Genomic DNA, 18,156 nt, shown 5'->3' on the forward strand with positions numbered 1-18,156 from the left:
AGAGGCAGCATGTCCTGATTGGGAGGGAATACATCATGTTGACTGACTCACTGTCTTAACCCCTTTCTATGGCGCCTGTAATACTGGGTAGATGGATGTGACTGGGTGACTGGGTTCATAAGTTCTGACAAGCAACCTTGCAATGTTTCCATGGCGAGTGGATTTTTGCCTGCATGGGCCCACAGAGGATTAAGTGGTTCATATGTTAGAATGGTTCCCACCTTCCTTGCTCAGTCCTTCTGCTGTTGGCACATAGCCCATCAGTCACCATGCCTGAAATTTCATCCCATACTTGATGGCTGGAATAACTCCTGTAGCAGCTGCCACTCTTGCCAAAGGACTCTGTGGGAGCTGCAAACCAGAACCACGGAAACCATAATGTTGGGTTCAAAAGATCAAAGAAGCCATGATGAGGCATGGAAACCATAGAAGAGATTGTTGTTTGTTATTGTGTTCTAAAAACCAAATGTACCATCCTGAGATACCATGTTCAGATGACATGCCAGACCAGATGACATGCCAGACAAGAAATCACTATGGCTTGTCATGTCATGAAAACTCACACAGTGTGTCTGCCAAAACTAGAGCTTTTCCAGGGCAGTACGATATCTAATCTCTCATTCTTCAGCTGACAGCACATACCCTCTGTATGTACCAGTTGTTCTCTGAGTTGCATTTCCCCCAGATTAAGTTTCATCATTGTTTTTGCAATGTATGATTGTAACTTATAAATCATGGTCCTTTTGTGCTTCTGTATCATTTACCCCTTCTCCTATAATGAAGATGTCATCTGTAACTATCTTCACACAAGGCAAGCCTTCAAGCTCCTGATGTAGTTTCCTCTGAGGCGCTTCAGATGCAGGTGAGAGGCCTGTGGAAAAGCACAGCTGACCAGAACAGGTTAAAGGTGTAGCAAGTGCACTCAATCTGTTTGACTCTTCCTCCACCACAGCCATCACAAACCGTGGCTCTGGATATCAGGAGTCGTAGGCAATGCATACTGGCATCCTTTGAGCACTGGATTGAATAGTGGGGGGTTGTCCAGATCCCTTTATTGCCTGATGGCTTCTGTGTGATGACTGTGCTGCTTATAGAGGGAGGGTAGGACTCCTCTGTCTTGATGATGTGCCCTCACAGGAAGGTGTCCAGTCTTTTACTAGACCGTAAGCTCTCTAGTTCTCTTTTACTATGCACCTGAAGCACTGTAATAAGTTTCTAGAGTTGTTTCGATGATCCAAGATTTAAGGAAGTTCCATAGAACAAAATCCTGTTACCGCATTATAATGTCTGTTATATACATCCAAGCAATATATTCGCAGGCTGGCTTCTTTCCTTCTTGGCTACCATTGTTGTTTGGAGGATTTATTAGTGTCAGACTGTATTCCCCTGCTCCCTTCATGCTATTGTACAATATCAGCAAGTGGCCATTCTGCCTAAAAGTTGCGCCAGAGTTTGGTTCACACAAGATAGTCACATCGCCTGATGTCCTGCCGTCACACTGAAATCTCACAGGCCATTGGCCGAACAACATTACTGCATCTGTTCCTGTTGCTGATGATGCATCCAGAGACTCGGCTTGATAAGGCTTGGTGCTCAGAGAGAATTCTGCAACTTGCACATGCAATTTCCTGCACATGCCTTAGCCTGTTCCCCCTGGCTTTCTTCCTACATGTGCTCTGGAACAGACTGAACACATGGTTGGGCAAACAAAGGACATATTGCCTACCATTGCAGATGTAGCTCCTAATGGAAGCAAGACTCTCATGCACTTTTACCAGCTATAGTTTTGTTGCATGTGCTTTTCTTAACTGGACAGACAGCAGAAGGTGCCAGTATCTCATAGCACTTAGCCTGGTTTTGCTACAAACCAGTCTCCAATACTGCAGCTTAGGCATTTGCCTAAGTTAAGATCATTCTCTCAGAGCAGTTTTTCACAGCACGTCCTGCTATGCCACAAATTCTGTCCCTGATCAAGTACTCAACAATCTTTCCAAAAGTGCGTGTGCTTGCAAAAGCTTGCAGCTGTGGGACACGGTCAACTCCTCTTCCTCCTTCCTGCTGTTTTCTTGTAAAAATTTCTCTCTCTCCACAGCGGGTCTCAAACTACACCAACAAAGCTGGCAGTGCCATTATGAGGAAAGTCCCAGAACAAATCATCATCATCATCATCATCATCATTATTATTATTATTATTATTATTATTAAAACATTTCTATGCTGCCCTTTGCCGAAGCCTTGGGGCGGCTTACAACACAATAAAATACAATAAAATACAAAAATAACAATATAAAAATTAAAATTAACAATATAAAATAAATAAACAATATAAAAGAAGTCGCCCTGGCCAGATAAATAAGCAAATATTGTTAACAATTAAAATGACGTTTAAATAAAAAGGTCTTCACCTGGCGCTGAAAAACAAATGACGGCGCCAGGCGGACCTCTCTGGGGAGTGCATTCCATAGATTGGGCGCCACTGCAGAGAAAGCCCTCCTCTGAGTACCTACCCTCCTAATTTCTTTCAGGGAGGGTTCCCGGAGAAGTGCCTCTCCCGCAGATCTCAAGGGGCGGTTGGGCATATATGGATGCAAGCGCTCCTTCAGGTAAAATGCAGCCACTGCTGCTCTTACCAAAAGGTTCCTTGGAGAATATGCTTCACACTGGCCCAGTTAGGTGCAGCTGCCTGGGGCATCACCAGGGATCTACTCTACAGCAGGAGTCAGTGACAAGTGGGCAATGCTGCCCCATGGTGAGAGCATCCCTGGCCCACCTGCCCAGTTCCCACCTGAGAGGGTCACTACCAGGCAAGAGTGGGAAGCAGAGTTATGGGCTTGGCAGGGATGCTCTGAGAATAAGCCATCCGCATGAAGCTCCTGTCCTCACTCTTACCTAGGAATCAGCTGCTCAGGCAGGAGAGAGGCGGGTTCTGTGGGGATGTCCTGTTCCCAGAGCTTCCCCACCCAGCCCATGGTCTGCCCTCTCAGCTTCCACTTGAGCAGCAGGCAGGAGCTGGGAGTGGACACTCTGGTCTGGGAGGCCACCTTGAGTGGCCTCCTCTGAAGCACGGTGCAAGGGCATCCAATCAGCTTCCCACCCTCTGCATTGCCCTTCAGGGTCTGAGCCCTGCTTGAGCAGTGGAGGCTCTTTGATAGCCATAGTGCGCAGCAACAGAAGAGCATCAGTCCTCCTTGTGGTGCCCCCTCCCCTGAGAAAACCCCTCGGGTAGTAGCAGAAGAAGCTTTTGGTGGCTTCTGGCTAATTTGGCAAGTCCGCTAGGAAGGTAAGAGGATGATGACAGAAATCAGCAAAGTTGCAGCAGCAAATACTTTTACGAATGCAACCCTTATAGTCTTTCACTGCTTTGGAATTCCCACATTTATTTGGACAGACCCTCTTTTACAAGGTGCAGAGGGATATGGGATTAAGACAATACGTTGCATAATTTTTTCACAAAGCCAAACAGTATACCTGGCCTTATTTGGTATCACTCAGCTTGCCACGTTTGCTGATACTATGAAGAGTTCAAACACTTTACAGCAGAAAACTTTAATATGCAGATTTACTGATTTTGTTCTTGTGAGCAAAAACGAGAGGCAAAATAAATGGATTAAAGCACTTTATTTGTTCAGCAACAAAGTGTCTGGTCTGGCAGCATTAAGAGACATTGCATAAAATGTTACACCTACGCAGATATGAAACAGCAAAATGTAATCCTTTTGTGAGTATCAACTGCTTTTTAAGACCCTAAAAATGTTTTTTTAATCAATGGTGATGAAAAGCAGGCTTCTGTATTTATATTGCACCAAAGATTACTCTTTAAAAAGAAAACCCTAGTGACTTTTAAAATTACAACATACGACAGTTATAAACAATATTACTAGGAGAATTCAGTTCCAAATTCACAGGAAACTTGATGTATCCAAGAAAAGATTAGCATCATAATAAATTTTGCCTTAGCTAGAAAGGATAATGACACTGTATGTAATGAGAATAATTACCTCATTTGGACTTGTGTTCTTAGCAGGATTCATAATACATCTATCTGTCAGTTTCCCATTGGACACTCATTACCGTGTGACAGAGTTCGGACCACCTACCAATATTTAAAGCTTTTTATTGCTTGGCAGCTAAGCACAACACTCTGAACAGGTAAAATTTATCATGCCACAAACCCCGTTTCCTTAAGATTTTTCAGGGGTAAGACTGACTGATATTATTAGAGACTTCATAATTCACGCAAGATTCAACTTTATTTCTAAATATCCACTCTGCACATAGTAGAGACAGACAGCCCAGATGGCTCCATACCATTTCCCCTCATGGGGCCAAACTAAAGGTTCTCCTAATCACACATGATTGTGTGACAAGCAATCATGTTTTTGTTTTTACCATCCTGGACTTGTTGTGTCATCTGAACCCAGTTGTGGTATCATCCCATGGCTGGTTTCAGGCCCAGAAATCACCACAAGAAGCAATGGTCAGTCATATGGTTTCTGCCTACCACAACTGTCTGTCATGACAGCCAGACCCAGGGAGTGTCGTTGTTCCGTTCACGATGGAAAACACCCATGGAAAGAAAAGCAGCAGAAGGGGCTCCAGGCATCCGGCCTCCACAACACACACATGCCGTCCCTTGGTTCATTCCCTGATCGTTGTGCCTACTACCCTGTTTACTTGCTGAAAGAGAAGGCAGGTAGATGCAGCATGAAGAAGTGGAGTGGGGAGAGTCATAGCAAAAGTGTCTCTTTTAACATTAAAAACCACTTCGGGGGCTGGCTTGGCCAGAAAGCATTGAAAAGATTGTTCTATATTACTGCTAGAATAAAGTAGATAAAAGCTTTAAAACACTTCCATACACATGCCAGAAACATAGAATTAATAATAAATAACTGAAGACTAGTGCACATGCATATCAAATATCAAATTACCAGACAGAAAAGTCTCGGGCAGAGCAATTCTATAGCTCTCTAGTCAGCATCTGGAAAGTAGTTTTACTTACTCTTGTGAAAGCCCTGCTTATTGGAATCACAGACACCTAGAAGGGAAGGCTAAATCTCCACACACACCCCTATTCAGCCCACCCAGAATTCTTCCTTCCCCTCACTGGGGGTGGGGGGAGTGATTGGAGAATATACACTGCTCTAATCAGGCCAGATTTTTGTTCTAATGTTTTAAGTCAGAAAAAAGAGTTGTATCGATGAGGGTGGCAGGCGAGGCAAGCTGTATCTTCCATCACTCTTGCAGTTAAGGAAAGTGGTATATAGAAGATCTTTCTCTCCTTGCACTATGCAATTCTTATACATCTTAGAGAACTTCTTAAAGGAGAAATGTCAGCCACCCTAAAAAAATGAATCAGGAAACACAGTCTATAGAATTATTTGTCATCTGCTGATATTACTCTTTTGTTTCAGTGGGAGATGAAAGTGATTGTCGAGTCCAGTCATAACTCGGTGGCATACCTTGTCCCAGTCAAGTCACCAGAGGCCCAGGAGATCCATGCTTAGGAGTACCTTTCACCAGCTCCAGCTCCTTTACCAGCTTTAATCATTTCTGTGCAGGGACAATACAGTCATGCCAGTTCACACTCTATTAATCCTCCAGTCTGATTTCTGTAACGTATTGTACATGGTGTTTCCCTTCCAGATGACTTAAAAACTTCAGCAGAATGTGGTGGCCAGGAGTGAACTTGGTACAACCAGGTGGAGCCATAATGTCTCAATTCTAAACGAGCTGCATTGGCTGCCTATTCATTTCCTATTCCAATTTAAAGATTTATCTTTAAATCTCTAAGGGCAGTGATATCTGAGGAATGCTGGGATTGTGCCCTTAGTAATGTGCATTAGAAAAAAATGAATTAGTTTAAGCTTACATGATTACATAGGACTAAAAGAGGAGGAAGTGAGGGATTACAATGCAATCAACAAGACTGTACAATGAGAATAAAAGAATAACAGCAATTTGAGTAAGAATAATTACAGAACTAGCTCGCCTCATTTGAAAACATCCTACATTTTCTAGTTCTAATTGCAAGTCCAAGAAAAAGTAATTAGATCCCGCCATTTCTAACACAGCGAAGCAAAAGAAGGGACAGCGAAACAGAAGAAAGGGAAGATCTTATTCCACATGAACAAAAGGTAAGAAGTAAAACAAACATGAAAGAATATTGTGCATGCCCTTCTTTATAGTGCCCAGAGATGGGACTAAGCATTTATGTTGCTTGGAACTGTGACAAAAGGTTGACCTTTCGTACATGCTCAGAGTTTTTCAGGGGATATTAAAAAAAAAATAACCCTCGACCATACACTTTTTATTACACAAGTCACACAACACATTTGTCACTGGCATCTTCTCTAAATAAATCCAAGTACATTGTGCTTTGTCCATCTATTGTGTGCTATCCAACAATGTTCATCTTGGCATGTCTGCATTTATTTGAAGTATTTTTATATTCCTCAGGCAAAAAGACTCCCAGAGCAGCTTCCATATATTCAATTGAACAAGACAGTCTGTACCTGCACGTTTACAATCTCAGAAGACACAATGCACAAGGAAAACAGAATGGGGAGGAATATATTCCCTTATCAGGACTGATGAAATGGACTGCTCACCCTTTCACCTCCCTTAACTCCTCTTGAAGCAGCTACTGGTGGTGACAAGTGAGTCAGGAAGAGCCTTCTTGACAGAAATCTTCAGCACGCAAAATGTTTTCCTCATCCTTCCAGGTCTCCTGCTGGTTATCACTTCATCTCAGCAAAAGAATATAAGCAGCTTGCATAGAAGTGGACCTTTCCATTATACAGGAATTCTTTGCACCAAGCTGGATTCAATTAAGAAGAAAGATATAAGCACCTAAGCTGAATAAACGTCATAAGACCCAATGAGATTGTACAAATGTATGTAGTGAAGGCAGTAAGTCTTCTAATGAAAAAGGAATGTTTTAACAAAGTGGATGTTCTTGCCACTCACAGATTAGTTGTCTTGACAGTATAACTGGGTAAATTCAGACTATACAATCTACTATATAATTGATCATATGAAATTTTTCCCTTGATTTTCTATTTTGTGCAATGTTACAAACAACACCATTGTTTTATCCAGCCAACATCCAACACTGATTCTGCGAGATATAAGATAAAGTGCCATCTTTTGTTGCATGAGGTTTAAAGTTTGATTTTGTTGTTGTTCAGCAGGACTTGACATTAGCAAGAGTTGTGTGTCAGTTGAAAACTTGAGAACATAACGATCAGTCCAATCAAATATTACCACTCATCTTAAGCTTCTAGTGGGATCCTATGTTTGCTTATTCAAAAGTAAATCCAACTACATTCAGTTGGTCTTACTTCCTAGTAAGTGTGTTGAGAATAAGAGTTGTAATAGTGAAGGCGAACAAGGCCACAATTGCCTATACCTAACTATACATACTTACAGTCTATCAAGAGATAAAGCTGCCATTTAATCATGGGAACAAATGAGACACAAACTATAGATATTTTAAGGATGCCATCCTATGCATGTTTAGGCAGCAATAAGGCCTAGATCTCCCTGCTTTTCCCAGTCAGCCATTATAACCGGGCAGAGGCAGTGTTAGGAGGTTGCCACTAGAGCGAGAGCCCCAAATCTCTGGGAAGCTGCCTGCCTCCCCATCCTGCTATCCTTGGAAATTTGCCAAAATAAAGGTACAGGGACATGACTATTTCTGTTGTATCTGATTCCACTTGGAAGAGCTGGCTTTATGCCCACAGATGCTTCACTTCCTCCTGTCCTGCCTTTGATACTTTCTGCTTGAGTTTTTTTTCTCCTGAAATCAGATGCCCTCTTCTTCCCAGCCACACATTCTGATTTACAAATCTGGGTGTCCTAAGCAAACACATGAACTTTACAGCATATGTAAATTATTTTTGTCCTGTGGGTCTGAGCCCTTGATATTTTTGGTACATCATAGCAGTTCAGAATGCTACAGAACTCACTTCTGTTGAAACATGCCTTGGATTCTGCACCTTAACAGACTTGACAACAGGTAAATAAATTCAGAATTGATCCAGTAATGTTTTGCAATGCATCAGGATAATCAAGGTATCAAATTCTCTACTTCAGTTATAGCATAGGTCTGAAAAATGTTTGTGATTCTTCATAGACAAAAAGAACTATTGCAACATTAATGTCAACAATAAAGAAACTGAAATTATGAAAGATATTGCAGATTTTGGTTTAGTCATCAATTGAAAAGGATACTGCAGAATTTGGAGAAGACTGAGACTTGGAAGTGCAGCAATGAAGGAAGTAGAAAAGATCATTGAGTATAAGGACAATTGTATTTCCAATCACTAAGTAATCATTAATCCTGTAAATTAGGCCAGAATTATCATCCCCCATCACTATGTATGAAAGCTGCACAGTGAAAAAAACCGAAAGGAAGAAAATTGATACATTTGAAAGATGGTGCTAGAAGAGAGTTTTGTGAATAGACCAGCAGAAAGATAAACAAGTAGCTACATCAAATCTGGCCAGATCAAATCAAGCCAGAACTTTTCCCCCAGACACAAAAAAACAAAACCCTGAGGCTTTCATGCTTTGCCCACTTCAGGAGAAGGTAAGACTCGCTGGAAAAGACAACAGTCCTAGGGAAAGTTGGAGGCAGCAGACAAGGAAGACAAAGTATGAGATGAATCAATTTCATCAGGGAAGCCACAGCCTTGAGTTTACAAGAGCTAAGCAGGGCTGCCAAGGACAGGACATTCTGAAGGGTACTCATTCATAGGCTCTAAGGCAACTTGTCAGCACGTAACAACAACAAACTGGGCTTAAATGCTCTGTCGATGATCTGGCTGCTTTTATTCTGTGCAGTTCTTAAAAGGATATAAGTTGGCCTGCAGATTCAAATCTATATGTGAAATTCAGTCCCATCTAATACTTTTTGACCTTTCTATTCCCCTTCAGATTTCCAGATTACAATGTAGCAATGATAGTAGAAGCACACTGAAGATAACTGCCCCCAAATCACGGCTTCCAGAGGCTTCATGAGGATGTTGAGTAACACTGGAGCTCAAACAGTGCCCATGTGATTGAGGTACATTCCTTCAGCATGACTCTGACACCAGCCCCATACAAAGACGGTACCACCAAAGTACAGTGTCCCCGTAACTACCTCTAAACCCTAGGTAAGACGATACCATGGCGTACAGTTTGAAAAACATCAGAGATTAAAAGGGGGTAAATTTCAGCCCTCTATCCCACTTGGGTAAAGTTTATCCTACACCGTGACCAAGGCAGATTTGCTGTCCAAACTGAGCATTACCCCAGACAGGGAAGGGTCTAGAGAATCAGTTTCTCCCAAGAATGCCTGCAGTTGCCCTGCTGTAGCCCTCTTGACCATCCTTCCCAAAAATGGCATGTCTGCAACTGAGCAATAATTTGCACAGATCCACAGGTCCAAGATGGGCCTCTTCGGGAGTGGTTGCAGTCCTGCTCCCTTCAAAATGTCAGGCAAGACTCCTTATACAGAAAAGGCATCAACCACAGCCTTGATCTTCAGTGGCCCTTCACATCTCACCATTCCACAGAAAAACAAGTGCCTTGGCAAAATCAGCAGCTCTAGTCACTGGAACATCCTCCAGGCCATTCAAGAGCCTCTCAGGTACCATAATTCTCTGAGGATGGGCCAGCCTGATGGGTCCCTCACCCCTGCACCAGGAAAGTGCAGCTGTGAGTCTATACTTTATCAGGTCACACAGATGTTTCCTTGGCTTTCTAGCCCACAACCGCCGTGCTCTCACCAATTTTCCAGTCATATGCAGCCACTCCTCTTTCTATGCTTATTTAAAATGTTATAAATAAATATGCCTTCTTCTCCTTAGAGACTCCTATATTCCATTCAACATGTCCAACACAGTTAGTGCCTCTCTGTCATTCTCCCAGTGTGCTGGGAGCCTCAAACCGCTTTTGCACAACTGGCCGAATGTTAAATTGACCTATCCATGCAAGCGGGTGCCGATGCCATTTTTTCCCCCACAAAGGAGGCACCTCCTCTCCAGGCATATTTCCAATTCTGTAGGGAGGAGGAAAAATCATGCGATCAGCCTTTAAATGCTCTGCTAGCTGTTTGGGAGCTGTGCGAGAATAAGTGATTCCTGCATTGCTGAGAAAATGGCAGAACGGCATTTCTGTTTCCTTAGATTCCTACTTTAATCCAGTTTATTCAGCTACACTGAGCGATACTTCCTTTCCCATCCACCCTTTACAATAAAACTTCAGCTGTTTTTGAGAGCCTGTTTCCCAGTTTGCCACACCCCCGCCCTGCTTTGCCTCAATTCTATAACATCTCTTTCCTTTCCTTCAAGCCAACTCTGCTTTTGAGTTCCTCCCTCAATCCCTTGCCTGCCAAAACCTCTCACCAGCTCTTAGCCAGCCCCTGTGTGAGGTTTCAGTTTCAGCCAAGCTAACAAGTGTTCCCTCAGAGAAGCTGGGCTGCACACAGCTCTGTTTTTCTGAGCAATTGAATGAGAATATTGGAAAAGCCCTGCTGGATCAAGGCAAGGGTCCATCTAGGTGTAGTCCAGCATTCTCACACAGAGCACAGTCAATAAGCAGGACTCGAGAGCACAACTCTCCAGGCCATGTTCCTCAGCAACTGGTGTACCTAAGCATATTGACTCTGATTCTGAAGGCAACATATAGCCGTGTGGACTAATACTCACTGATATCTTTAATCTCTGGTCATTTGTCTAATGCCCTTTTACTGCCATTCAAAGGGTGGGCCATCACTTCAGCTTGGGGAGGTGACTTCTACAGTTGAAATATGCCTGGTACATCCTGATTCTCCAGATGATCAGTTTCCTGGTTCTAATTTTATGGGAAAGGGAGAAAAATATCTTCCTCTCCACTTTTTCCATACTGTGCATAATTTTGTACACCTCCGTCATTTCTGCCCTTGCCATTTTTCTAAGCCAAACAATTCTGGATGCTTATACATGAATTGCTCCAGCCCCTTATTTTAGGGTGCAATCCAATGCCCTACTCTCTAGGGTCATGTAACCTTCCAGACTTGGAGGTTCACATCTCCCGTGTGCTGCCACAGCTCACACCCTACATTTCAGCTTGATGCTTTTTCTTGGCGGTCTGGATGAAGCAGAACAAAGCAGGAGAGGGAGGAGACTGTGGTGCCATTTGGTTACAGCATAAGCTTCCCGCCTCAGCTTCCTCCCTTCCCCACCCTAACCCACTTTCTCACTCTCTAGCATGCCCTTTTCCTCCTCTCCAAGACTGATGGTTTTTTCTGTACTGACTGTGGGGAATATGGGGCATCTGAAGTCCCAGTTCCAAGATGGCAGGATCTCAAAGTCGGGATGCCAAATAATCCTATGGCACCCTAGAGAATATCAGGAGGCCATAGGACTGTGCCTTAGTTGCCTTTTTCTGCACTTATTCTAGCTACCATATCCTTGTTCAGCAGAAGTGATCTGAACTGTAAATGGTGGCTCAGGTCACATGACACAGCAAATAATCCTGTGCCAGGATCATGCCAGTCAGATGGTCACGTGATTCCTGGGCAAGCATGGTCCCCACACTCCCTGTTCCATCCTCCCAGCCTTGCCACACATCCCAGCAACCGCTACAAACAAATTCCCATGCTTTCCCTATTCTTGCTTATGAACTGCAGCCTCCTCCTCATGATAGTTCCGCTACAGTTCTGAAGAAGGTCTTCATTTCCACCTCCTGAGTGTGCCTGCGTGTTTGTGGTAATTTCCAAGCACTGCAAGCCCCACAGAGATCGTTATTAATTAAAATAAACTGATTTGCCACAATTTCCCCCTTCTGCCTCTGTGTGTTTTCATGCAGTCTCCATTTCCAAAAATAAACAGGGAGATGGACACATAGGTCAGTCCATGGGAATAAAACGGGAAATGAAGCATATGTTGATAGAGAGCTGAAGACAGTAGATATGAAAGGCTAGAAGTGGCCACTTCTGTGAGTGCTCTTGCCAGGAGACTCTATGGCATTTCCATACCAAGAGTGTTAAAATGGAAATCCCAGGTATGCATGACAAGATAAAGCACGGTGAAGCACTGTTGTTAGTTGCAAATTCATGTCTGACCCATCACGCCATGGAAACATTCCTGTAAGCCTGGTTTCAGAAAAGCAATCCAATTCCACAGGAGCTCTGGAACTGTGTCCAAACAACACAATAGATCACAGAAACTTGTGTCATGTGAATCTGCCCAGTATTTCTAAGAGTGGACCCACCACAGGTTGTAAAAGGGAAATATGATATTGACTGTCTTATTTCAGCTCCTTTCCTAATTATGGCTAACATAGAGTTTGCCTTTTTTTTTCAAAGCAGCCACACACTGGGGTGACATTTCCATCAAGCTGTCCCCCCATTAACTCAACCAATCAGTATCAGAGGCTTCCTTGCCATAATTGCCACACAGTATAGCTGACTGGGGAATGCTGGGAGCTGTATATCTTTTTTTGTTGTTGTTTAAATATGCATACTATTCTGCCCTGAATAAATAATAAAGATAATAGACTATATGTCTGCACATTTCTCAATACGTTAACATCCTGCAGCTATTGCAGCTGGCAACATTTGTGTTTAGGAATAGTAATTAACATAACAAATTATGGAAAGGCAAGAAAATTACCTTGTCTTATAGAGGGCCATGAGTCAGAACTGAAAGCAATGTGTTTTTTATCAGTTCAGATGAAAACTGAATTTCCTTACAAACAGTTCTATTTGATCACGCCTCCTTTCTAAATAAAATATGTTCCAGTGCTATCACTTTTATAGCCACCTTTAGTAACTTGAGAAAAAGACACCCAGGAACATAAATCCACATACTCTGTCTTGGCCTCAGAACTTGGCTATCATAGACTAATGATGAGCAGAATGTCTACATCTATTGATAAATCTTTGAGTGATTTGCAGTAAATTGGCAAGGATTGGTTTGCAGCTGATTATAATAATGCTTCCTTCCTCCTCCCTTCCCATTATACAGCTCACATGAGGAATATTTGGGGTAACCAAAAGAGGATTTTTGAAGGACAGTGAGCGCCATTTTGGTCCTCAAGGAATTATGAACTCACAGCTTTTGCACCCAGTTGTTTAATGGATCTAGTGAAAACAAACAAAAAGTCAGTCATATTCCACAAGGCTGCTCACTCCTACTCTAAGCAGCTCAATCCTATGATGGCCAGATGCAAAAGCAGACATGGTCTGTAATATTTGTGCAGTAAGAGGAAGTTCAAAGGGCATAACCTGTCTTTTGAACCCAGCACCTCTGCCCAGTGGGGTGACAGATATTTACTCCAAAGTCAATTCAACTTGGACTTACTTCCCAATAAGCATACAGAGGACTAACCTAAAAAGCATGGGCAGATTAAGCAAATTTATTGGATTTATATCCTGCCTTTTTCTTACACAGAATTCAATGCTGCTTACAGAATTTTAATCCTGCTGTTCTCACTCTCATCCCCACAACAACAACCCTGTGAGGTAGGTTGGGCTGAGATCCCGTGCCTGGCCCAGAGCCACCCAGCTGCATCGCGGAGTCCCAACGGAGCACTCTAGGCACGGTCCCACGCTGGAAAGCAAGCCCCGCTTACTAGATCCATAAATCACCGCGCGCACTTTCTAAATCTAGGGGCTCGCTTGCTTATCGGCCACCAGCTTCTAATTTTAACAAATTGCTCTCTTCGTGCTTCCTTCGCCGTCCCCCGGAGAGAAGGAAAGGGTTGAGAGGCAAATCTGCCGGAGTCAATTGGCCGCGCTGGGCGGCTGCGTCAGCAAATACCTTTACCATGACCTTATCAGACGACTCATTCATTTGAGCGGCGCTCCTCAGAGAGCGCTGCCAGAAGGTCCTTTCCAAAGTCCCGGGCGCTGCCTTAGGGCCGCCCGCAAGCCTGCGATAAGTGTCGCTAGGTGAGGGCACCCCCAGCCGCAGAGCCCGGAAAGGCGCCTGCCCACCGGACGAGGGAAGCGGCCAGGAGAGCCCATCGCCCGCTGCCACCCGCGGCGTCGCGCAGGCTGGCCAAGCAAAGGTATTCGGAGGGCGTCGCCGATTGGCTCGCGGACCTGCGAGCTGCTCGGCCGCGATTGGCTGCAGGGCTTCCTTTGTTCCTTTTCCCCACTGCCGCAGGAGAGCGGAAGTTTCAGTCGAGTCTGCAGTAGCCGCCGCAGTAGCCGGAGCGGTGCGGGGCGTGATCGCGAGCAGAGCAAACTGCTCTCTAACCACATCCGACTGTCAGGAAGGCGTGAAGGAGGGGGAAAGGGAAAGAGGAAAAGGACATTGCCCTCGCGGCTTTCTCCTGCAGTTCACGTGCCTGTGGTGGGCAAGCCAGCATGGATTTGGAAAGCAAAATCAAGAAGGTAAGGGAAAAGCGAGGAAGTTTACTGCGAGGAGTTGAACATAAGTTACCTGCCCGGGTTGGCCAACGCCCTACTCTGCCGGTCGTTGCTCCCGTGGCTTTTTCTCCCTTTGGGAGACTCCAAATCTATTTTTCTTTTATGTGAGCGAGTTTCAGTTTAGTTGTGGCTGGTTGTTACGGCCAGTTCCCGAGTCATTTAATTGCAGCTACTATTTTTTATTATATTGCATTTACATCCCACCCTTTTTCCTAATGCCGTGAACCCACAGCGTCGTACATAGTTCTACTCCACTTCATTTTATCAGTATATAATCTTTCGGGAATGTGATCCAATGGAGCGACAATGGGTTGTGTTCAGTGGCTTACTCCCGAGTAGGTAACTCAGTTTTTAAAAAATGTATATTGCTCAGGGTGGGTGGAGGATGCTTAAGGTCCATATCCCAAAGCGGTGAACCAGATTTTTAAATACTGTACATTTGCAAAAGGCCCTAATAAAACATAATGCAGTCAGTTAAGTCTGGACAACATAATTAAAACACAGAAACTCAGAGGCTTTGCCCCCACCACACCCCATTAGGCTGTCCTTAGTGGGAGCTCCCTGCAGTGCAGCACACTTCACCTTTTCGCTCACCGTCTTCCTCGGATAGTTTGTGCTCCGATCACACTTGAAGTCTTGATCACATGCTTCCTGCGATGGATTCTTCCATTGGTTCCTACAGAAGGATGTAACAAACCAGTTGATTTCTCCTAGCTTTGGGCTAGTTTTAAATGAAAAGCAGTGCAACTGCTAACCTTGTTCTTTTTCCGTTAACCTCTTAACACCATTATTTGTACGGCTTGTTTCTTTAGTTTTAACCTGGAATGTTTATTATTGCAATTTGAATGTGGTATGTAATGCTTAGGAAAGACAGCTCCCCCAAAGATAGCTTGCTGAAGGGGTTATGATTGGACAGCGATGTTGTTCTCCCCCAGTATGGAGACACACCCCAAGGGGGACTCCATCAGCCACGGTGGCCTTGTTCCACCCAGAGGAACCTCCAGGTTTGTTGGTACATGTTTTTAAGACTTGCTCCCAGAAGTCCAAGTCTGCTTCAGAAGCTCAGGTATAGTGTGTTGTTTGGAAATAAAGCGTATATTAATGCTCATTACCTTTGTCTTAATTCTTGGGGTATATTGATGTAAAAATAATGCTACAGATGGGAGATCAAGATTTTTCTCTTCTCATTGTGTACATAGTTTTAATTATAAGAATTCTTTCCTGAGTGTTTGCTAGGTTTGTTCTGCCTGGAGGGTAACATTATTGGAACAGTTACCCCCACTTTTTCTTCAAATCATTCTAATTTAGAGTGTGGAATCTGTAGTCTCCAACATTTGGGGCACCACAATTCCCATTTTCCCTGACTGTTGGCCATGCTGGTTGGGGCTGATGGGAGGTGGTCTCCCTATGTCTTGAGGGCCACAAGTTTTCCACACTTGTTCTAACTCTAATACAATAAAATTAAAAGCACTGTGTCAAGTTTTTTCCATTTACTACAACGCTGCTGTTATATTTTTAGCCTGATCTCATTGAGCTTCACATTCTGCTTGTGGACTGTTTTTAGTGGACCACCCAGTGCTCATGTGCTCTTATCCAACATCTTGTGTACAACTGTGTACTTGGGTTCACTTAGCAACACTTGCATGCACGCGTTGTAGGTTTTCAAACATATTGTTAGAATCACCAGCCCTTCTGTTAGAAAGCAAACATTGGACCACACACTGAAATAGTCCCTGTCTGAGATATACCACAGTCCAGTGAAATAGATAGGATTCCTTATTTTCAGAAGCTCAATTTGCTCCAAGTCAGTGAGATACTAACTAGTTTTGCATGCCATGACAACTCAGTGTGGCTTAATTGTTCCACAGAGAAGAGGAAAATAAATTTGGTATGGTGCTCATGGCTTGTGTCATGTGACCCAGGCAGCAGAGGTTGTTTGAGGGTTAGACAACCCTGAATAACCCATAGCTTGTTTTAGGGTCATTTGAGGGTTGTCTGCTCCCCGCCCCCCAATGCCTGGGTTTGCATGACGTGACAAGCCATGGCAGTCAGGAGACCTGCAGGCACTTGGCACAACATGACAGTCTCTATGGGCAAATTAAACCATGATGGGCTGTTGTGTGGTATGGAACCAGCTTACCATGAAGTAGGTATAGCACCTTGGCCTGGTGCTTGCATCATACTCACATGTTAGAGTTAGCTTGATGTCTCTGTTCACATTAGTGGGAGTACAGAATTGGCCACTGTGTACGTGTACTAGTTGCTCATTTGTGGATTGATTTGCACATCTTTCTCTCCTACTGTGTTGAGGGGGTGGGGCAGAATGGAAAGTGAATGAATTACTTAGAGGTCTAAGGGATTAGGCAGAGTCCCATGGCTTCAATCTGGCAACATTAAAAATAGGTCGGATGACAGCATGACAGCTTGTCTAAGACCACCAAGTGAGAGCACATGTCAAGGGATTTTGAAGCAGAGTCGTTGACTAGGTCCAAATGCAACACTGCTCCCTGTAGTACAACATTTTCCTGTTCTACCCATTTGATTCAACAATTGCATTTCTAAACTGTCAATGTAAATAGCCTGAAGCTTCATGAACAATCTTGATTTAACAAACTTGTTGAGAGAAAGGGGAAATTGCTTAATATTCTAGCTGCTCAGAGTGTCATGTATGTGCATTAATCTGCTTCTAGAGGCAAATTACTGGGATAGTAATTTTGCCCAAAGAGGAAATATGCTGTTTTCATTTTAAATTGTACTTTTTAGTGAAGGGAGGGGAATATTATCCTGAAACAACATCAGAGAAAGAATATAGTTAGCTCATCTTTATATCTTCTTCATAAATGGGAACATGAAAGATATCCTTGCCTCCTTTCATTTCTCAAATGACACAGATTTTCATTTAATTTATTAAAAAGATCAATAAAATTGTTAGTGAAATATAAATATCTGCAGCTCTTTATGTGGGTGTGTTTTCAGAATTTTTTTTATATAGGAAGTTGGTTCTGTTGATGAAAATACATCTCCATGATGCTGCAACTAGCAGTCATTAGGCACAAAAGATTAATTCATAGTCTAGTGTGCATTAACTTTTGTTTGTCAGTTGATGCTCTAGGTGGATGAGCAGGCATGTGAAATGATATTTTAAAAATGAACTTACCAGCATGTATGTCTCTTTCAGTTGGATCTCAGGATAATAGAAAAATGTATGTAAGATCACATATTTGCCATATAACTAGATTTATTCAGACCCCCAAAAATAGTCTCCAATTAAGTCTCAGGCTTAACTACAGGGCTAGAAGTTGTATACAGAAATACAAGTTACAGTGGCAAAAGTAAAGGGAGGCCTTGGGCATGGATAGAAATTTGTGAATGGGTTCTTTACTCTTTTAAACAGCTGTCCAAACGCTTTGTTTAGAAATGAGTGGAAAAAATGTTTATGAAAGGTATACAAGATCCTGTACCAGAATAATATAAAATCCAGTAAGAATAAATAATATGCCAGTATTAGCATAAACAGTTTGAAAGTTGTAAATGTAATGTTATCATCCGCAAGGCAAAAGACGCGCATGGCAGTATCGATAGGAAGCTTTTCTTAATGAGTCCTGTTTCTGTAATAAATTAGAACTAAGTGTGAAGTCCCATGCATGTTTAGATAGGGAAAAAGACCTAACTTCCAGCATGCCACAGGCAGCCATGTTGGTTGAAACATGCATAGGGCTACATCTTAAAACACGTTTCTCCTTTGTAAATTT

General features: G+C 43.2%; 2 protein-coding genes across 3 annotated transcripts in view; one reads left to right on the top strand and one right to left on the bottom strand.

The window, feature by feature from the left end:
* The window catches only part of TFEC (transcription factor EC), a 116,568-nt gene extending 115,612 nt beyond the window's left edge, over window positions 1-956 (bottom strand). The window contains 2 exon segments of the mRNA XM_044422926.1: window positions 293-351; window positions 765-956. Coding sequence (XP_044278861.1) covers window positions 293-351; window positions 765-956 — 251 coding nt within the window.
* Window positions 957-13,888: 12,932 nt separating this feature from the next.
* The window catches only part of TES (testin LIM domain protein), a 36,051-nt gene continuing 31,783 nt past the window's right edge, over window positions 13,889-18,156 (top strand). The window contains exons 1-2 of one of the 2 annotated variants that reach the window (XM_044423076.1): window positions 13,889-14,040; window positions 14,139-14,368. In XM_044423076.1, coding sequence (XP_044279011.1) covers window positions 14,342-14,368 — 27 coding nt within the window. In that variant the 5' untranslated portion in view covers window positions 13,889-14,040; window positions 14,139-14,341. Of the gene's footprint in view, window positions 14,369-18,156 lie in introns of both variants that reach the window. The other variant, XM_044423075.1, reaches the window with a different exon arrangement.

Source organism: Varanus komodoensis, unplaced genomic scaffold (genome assembly GCF_004798865.1).
Source record: "Varanus komodoensis strain SLA01 unplaced genomic scaffold, ASM479886v1 scaffold13_1, whole genome shotgun sequence".
In the NCBI taxonomy this organism is placed as follows: domain Eukaryota; kingdom Metazoa; phylum Chordata; class Lepidosauria; order Squamata; family Varanidae; genus Varanus; species Varanus komodoensis.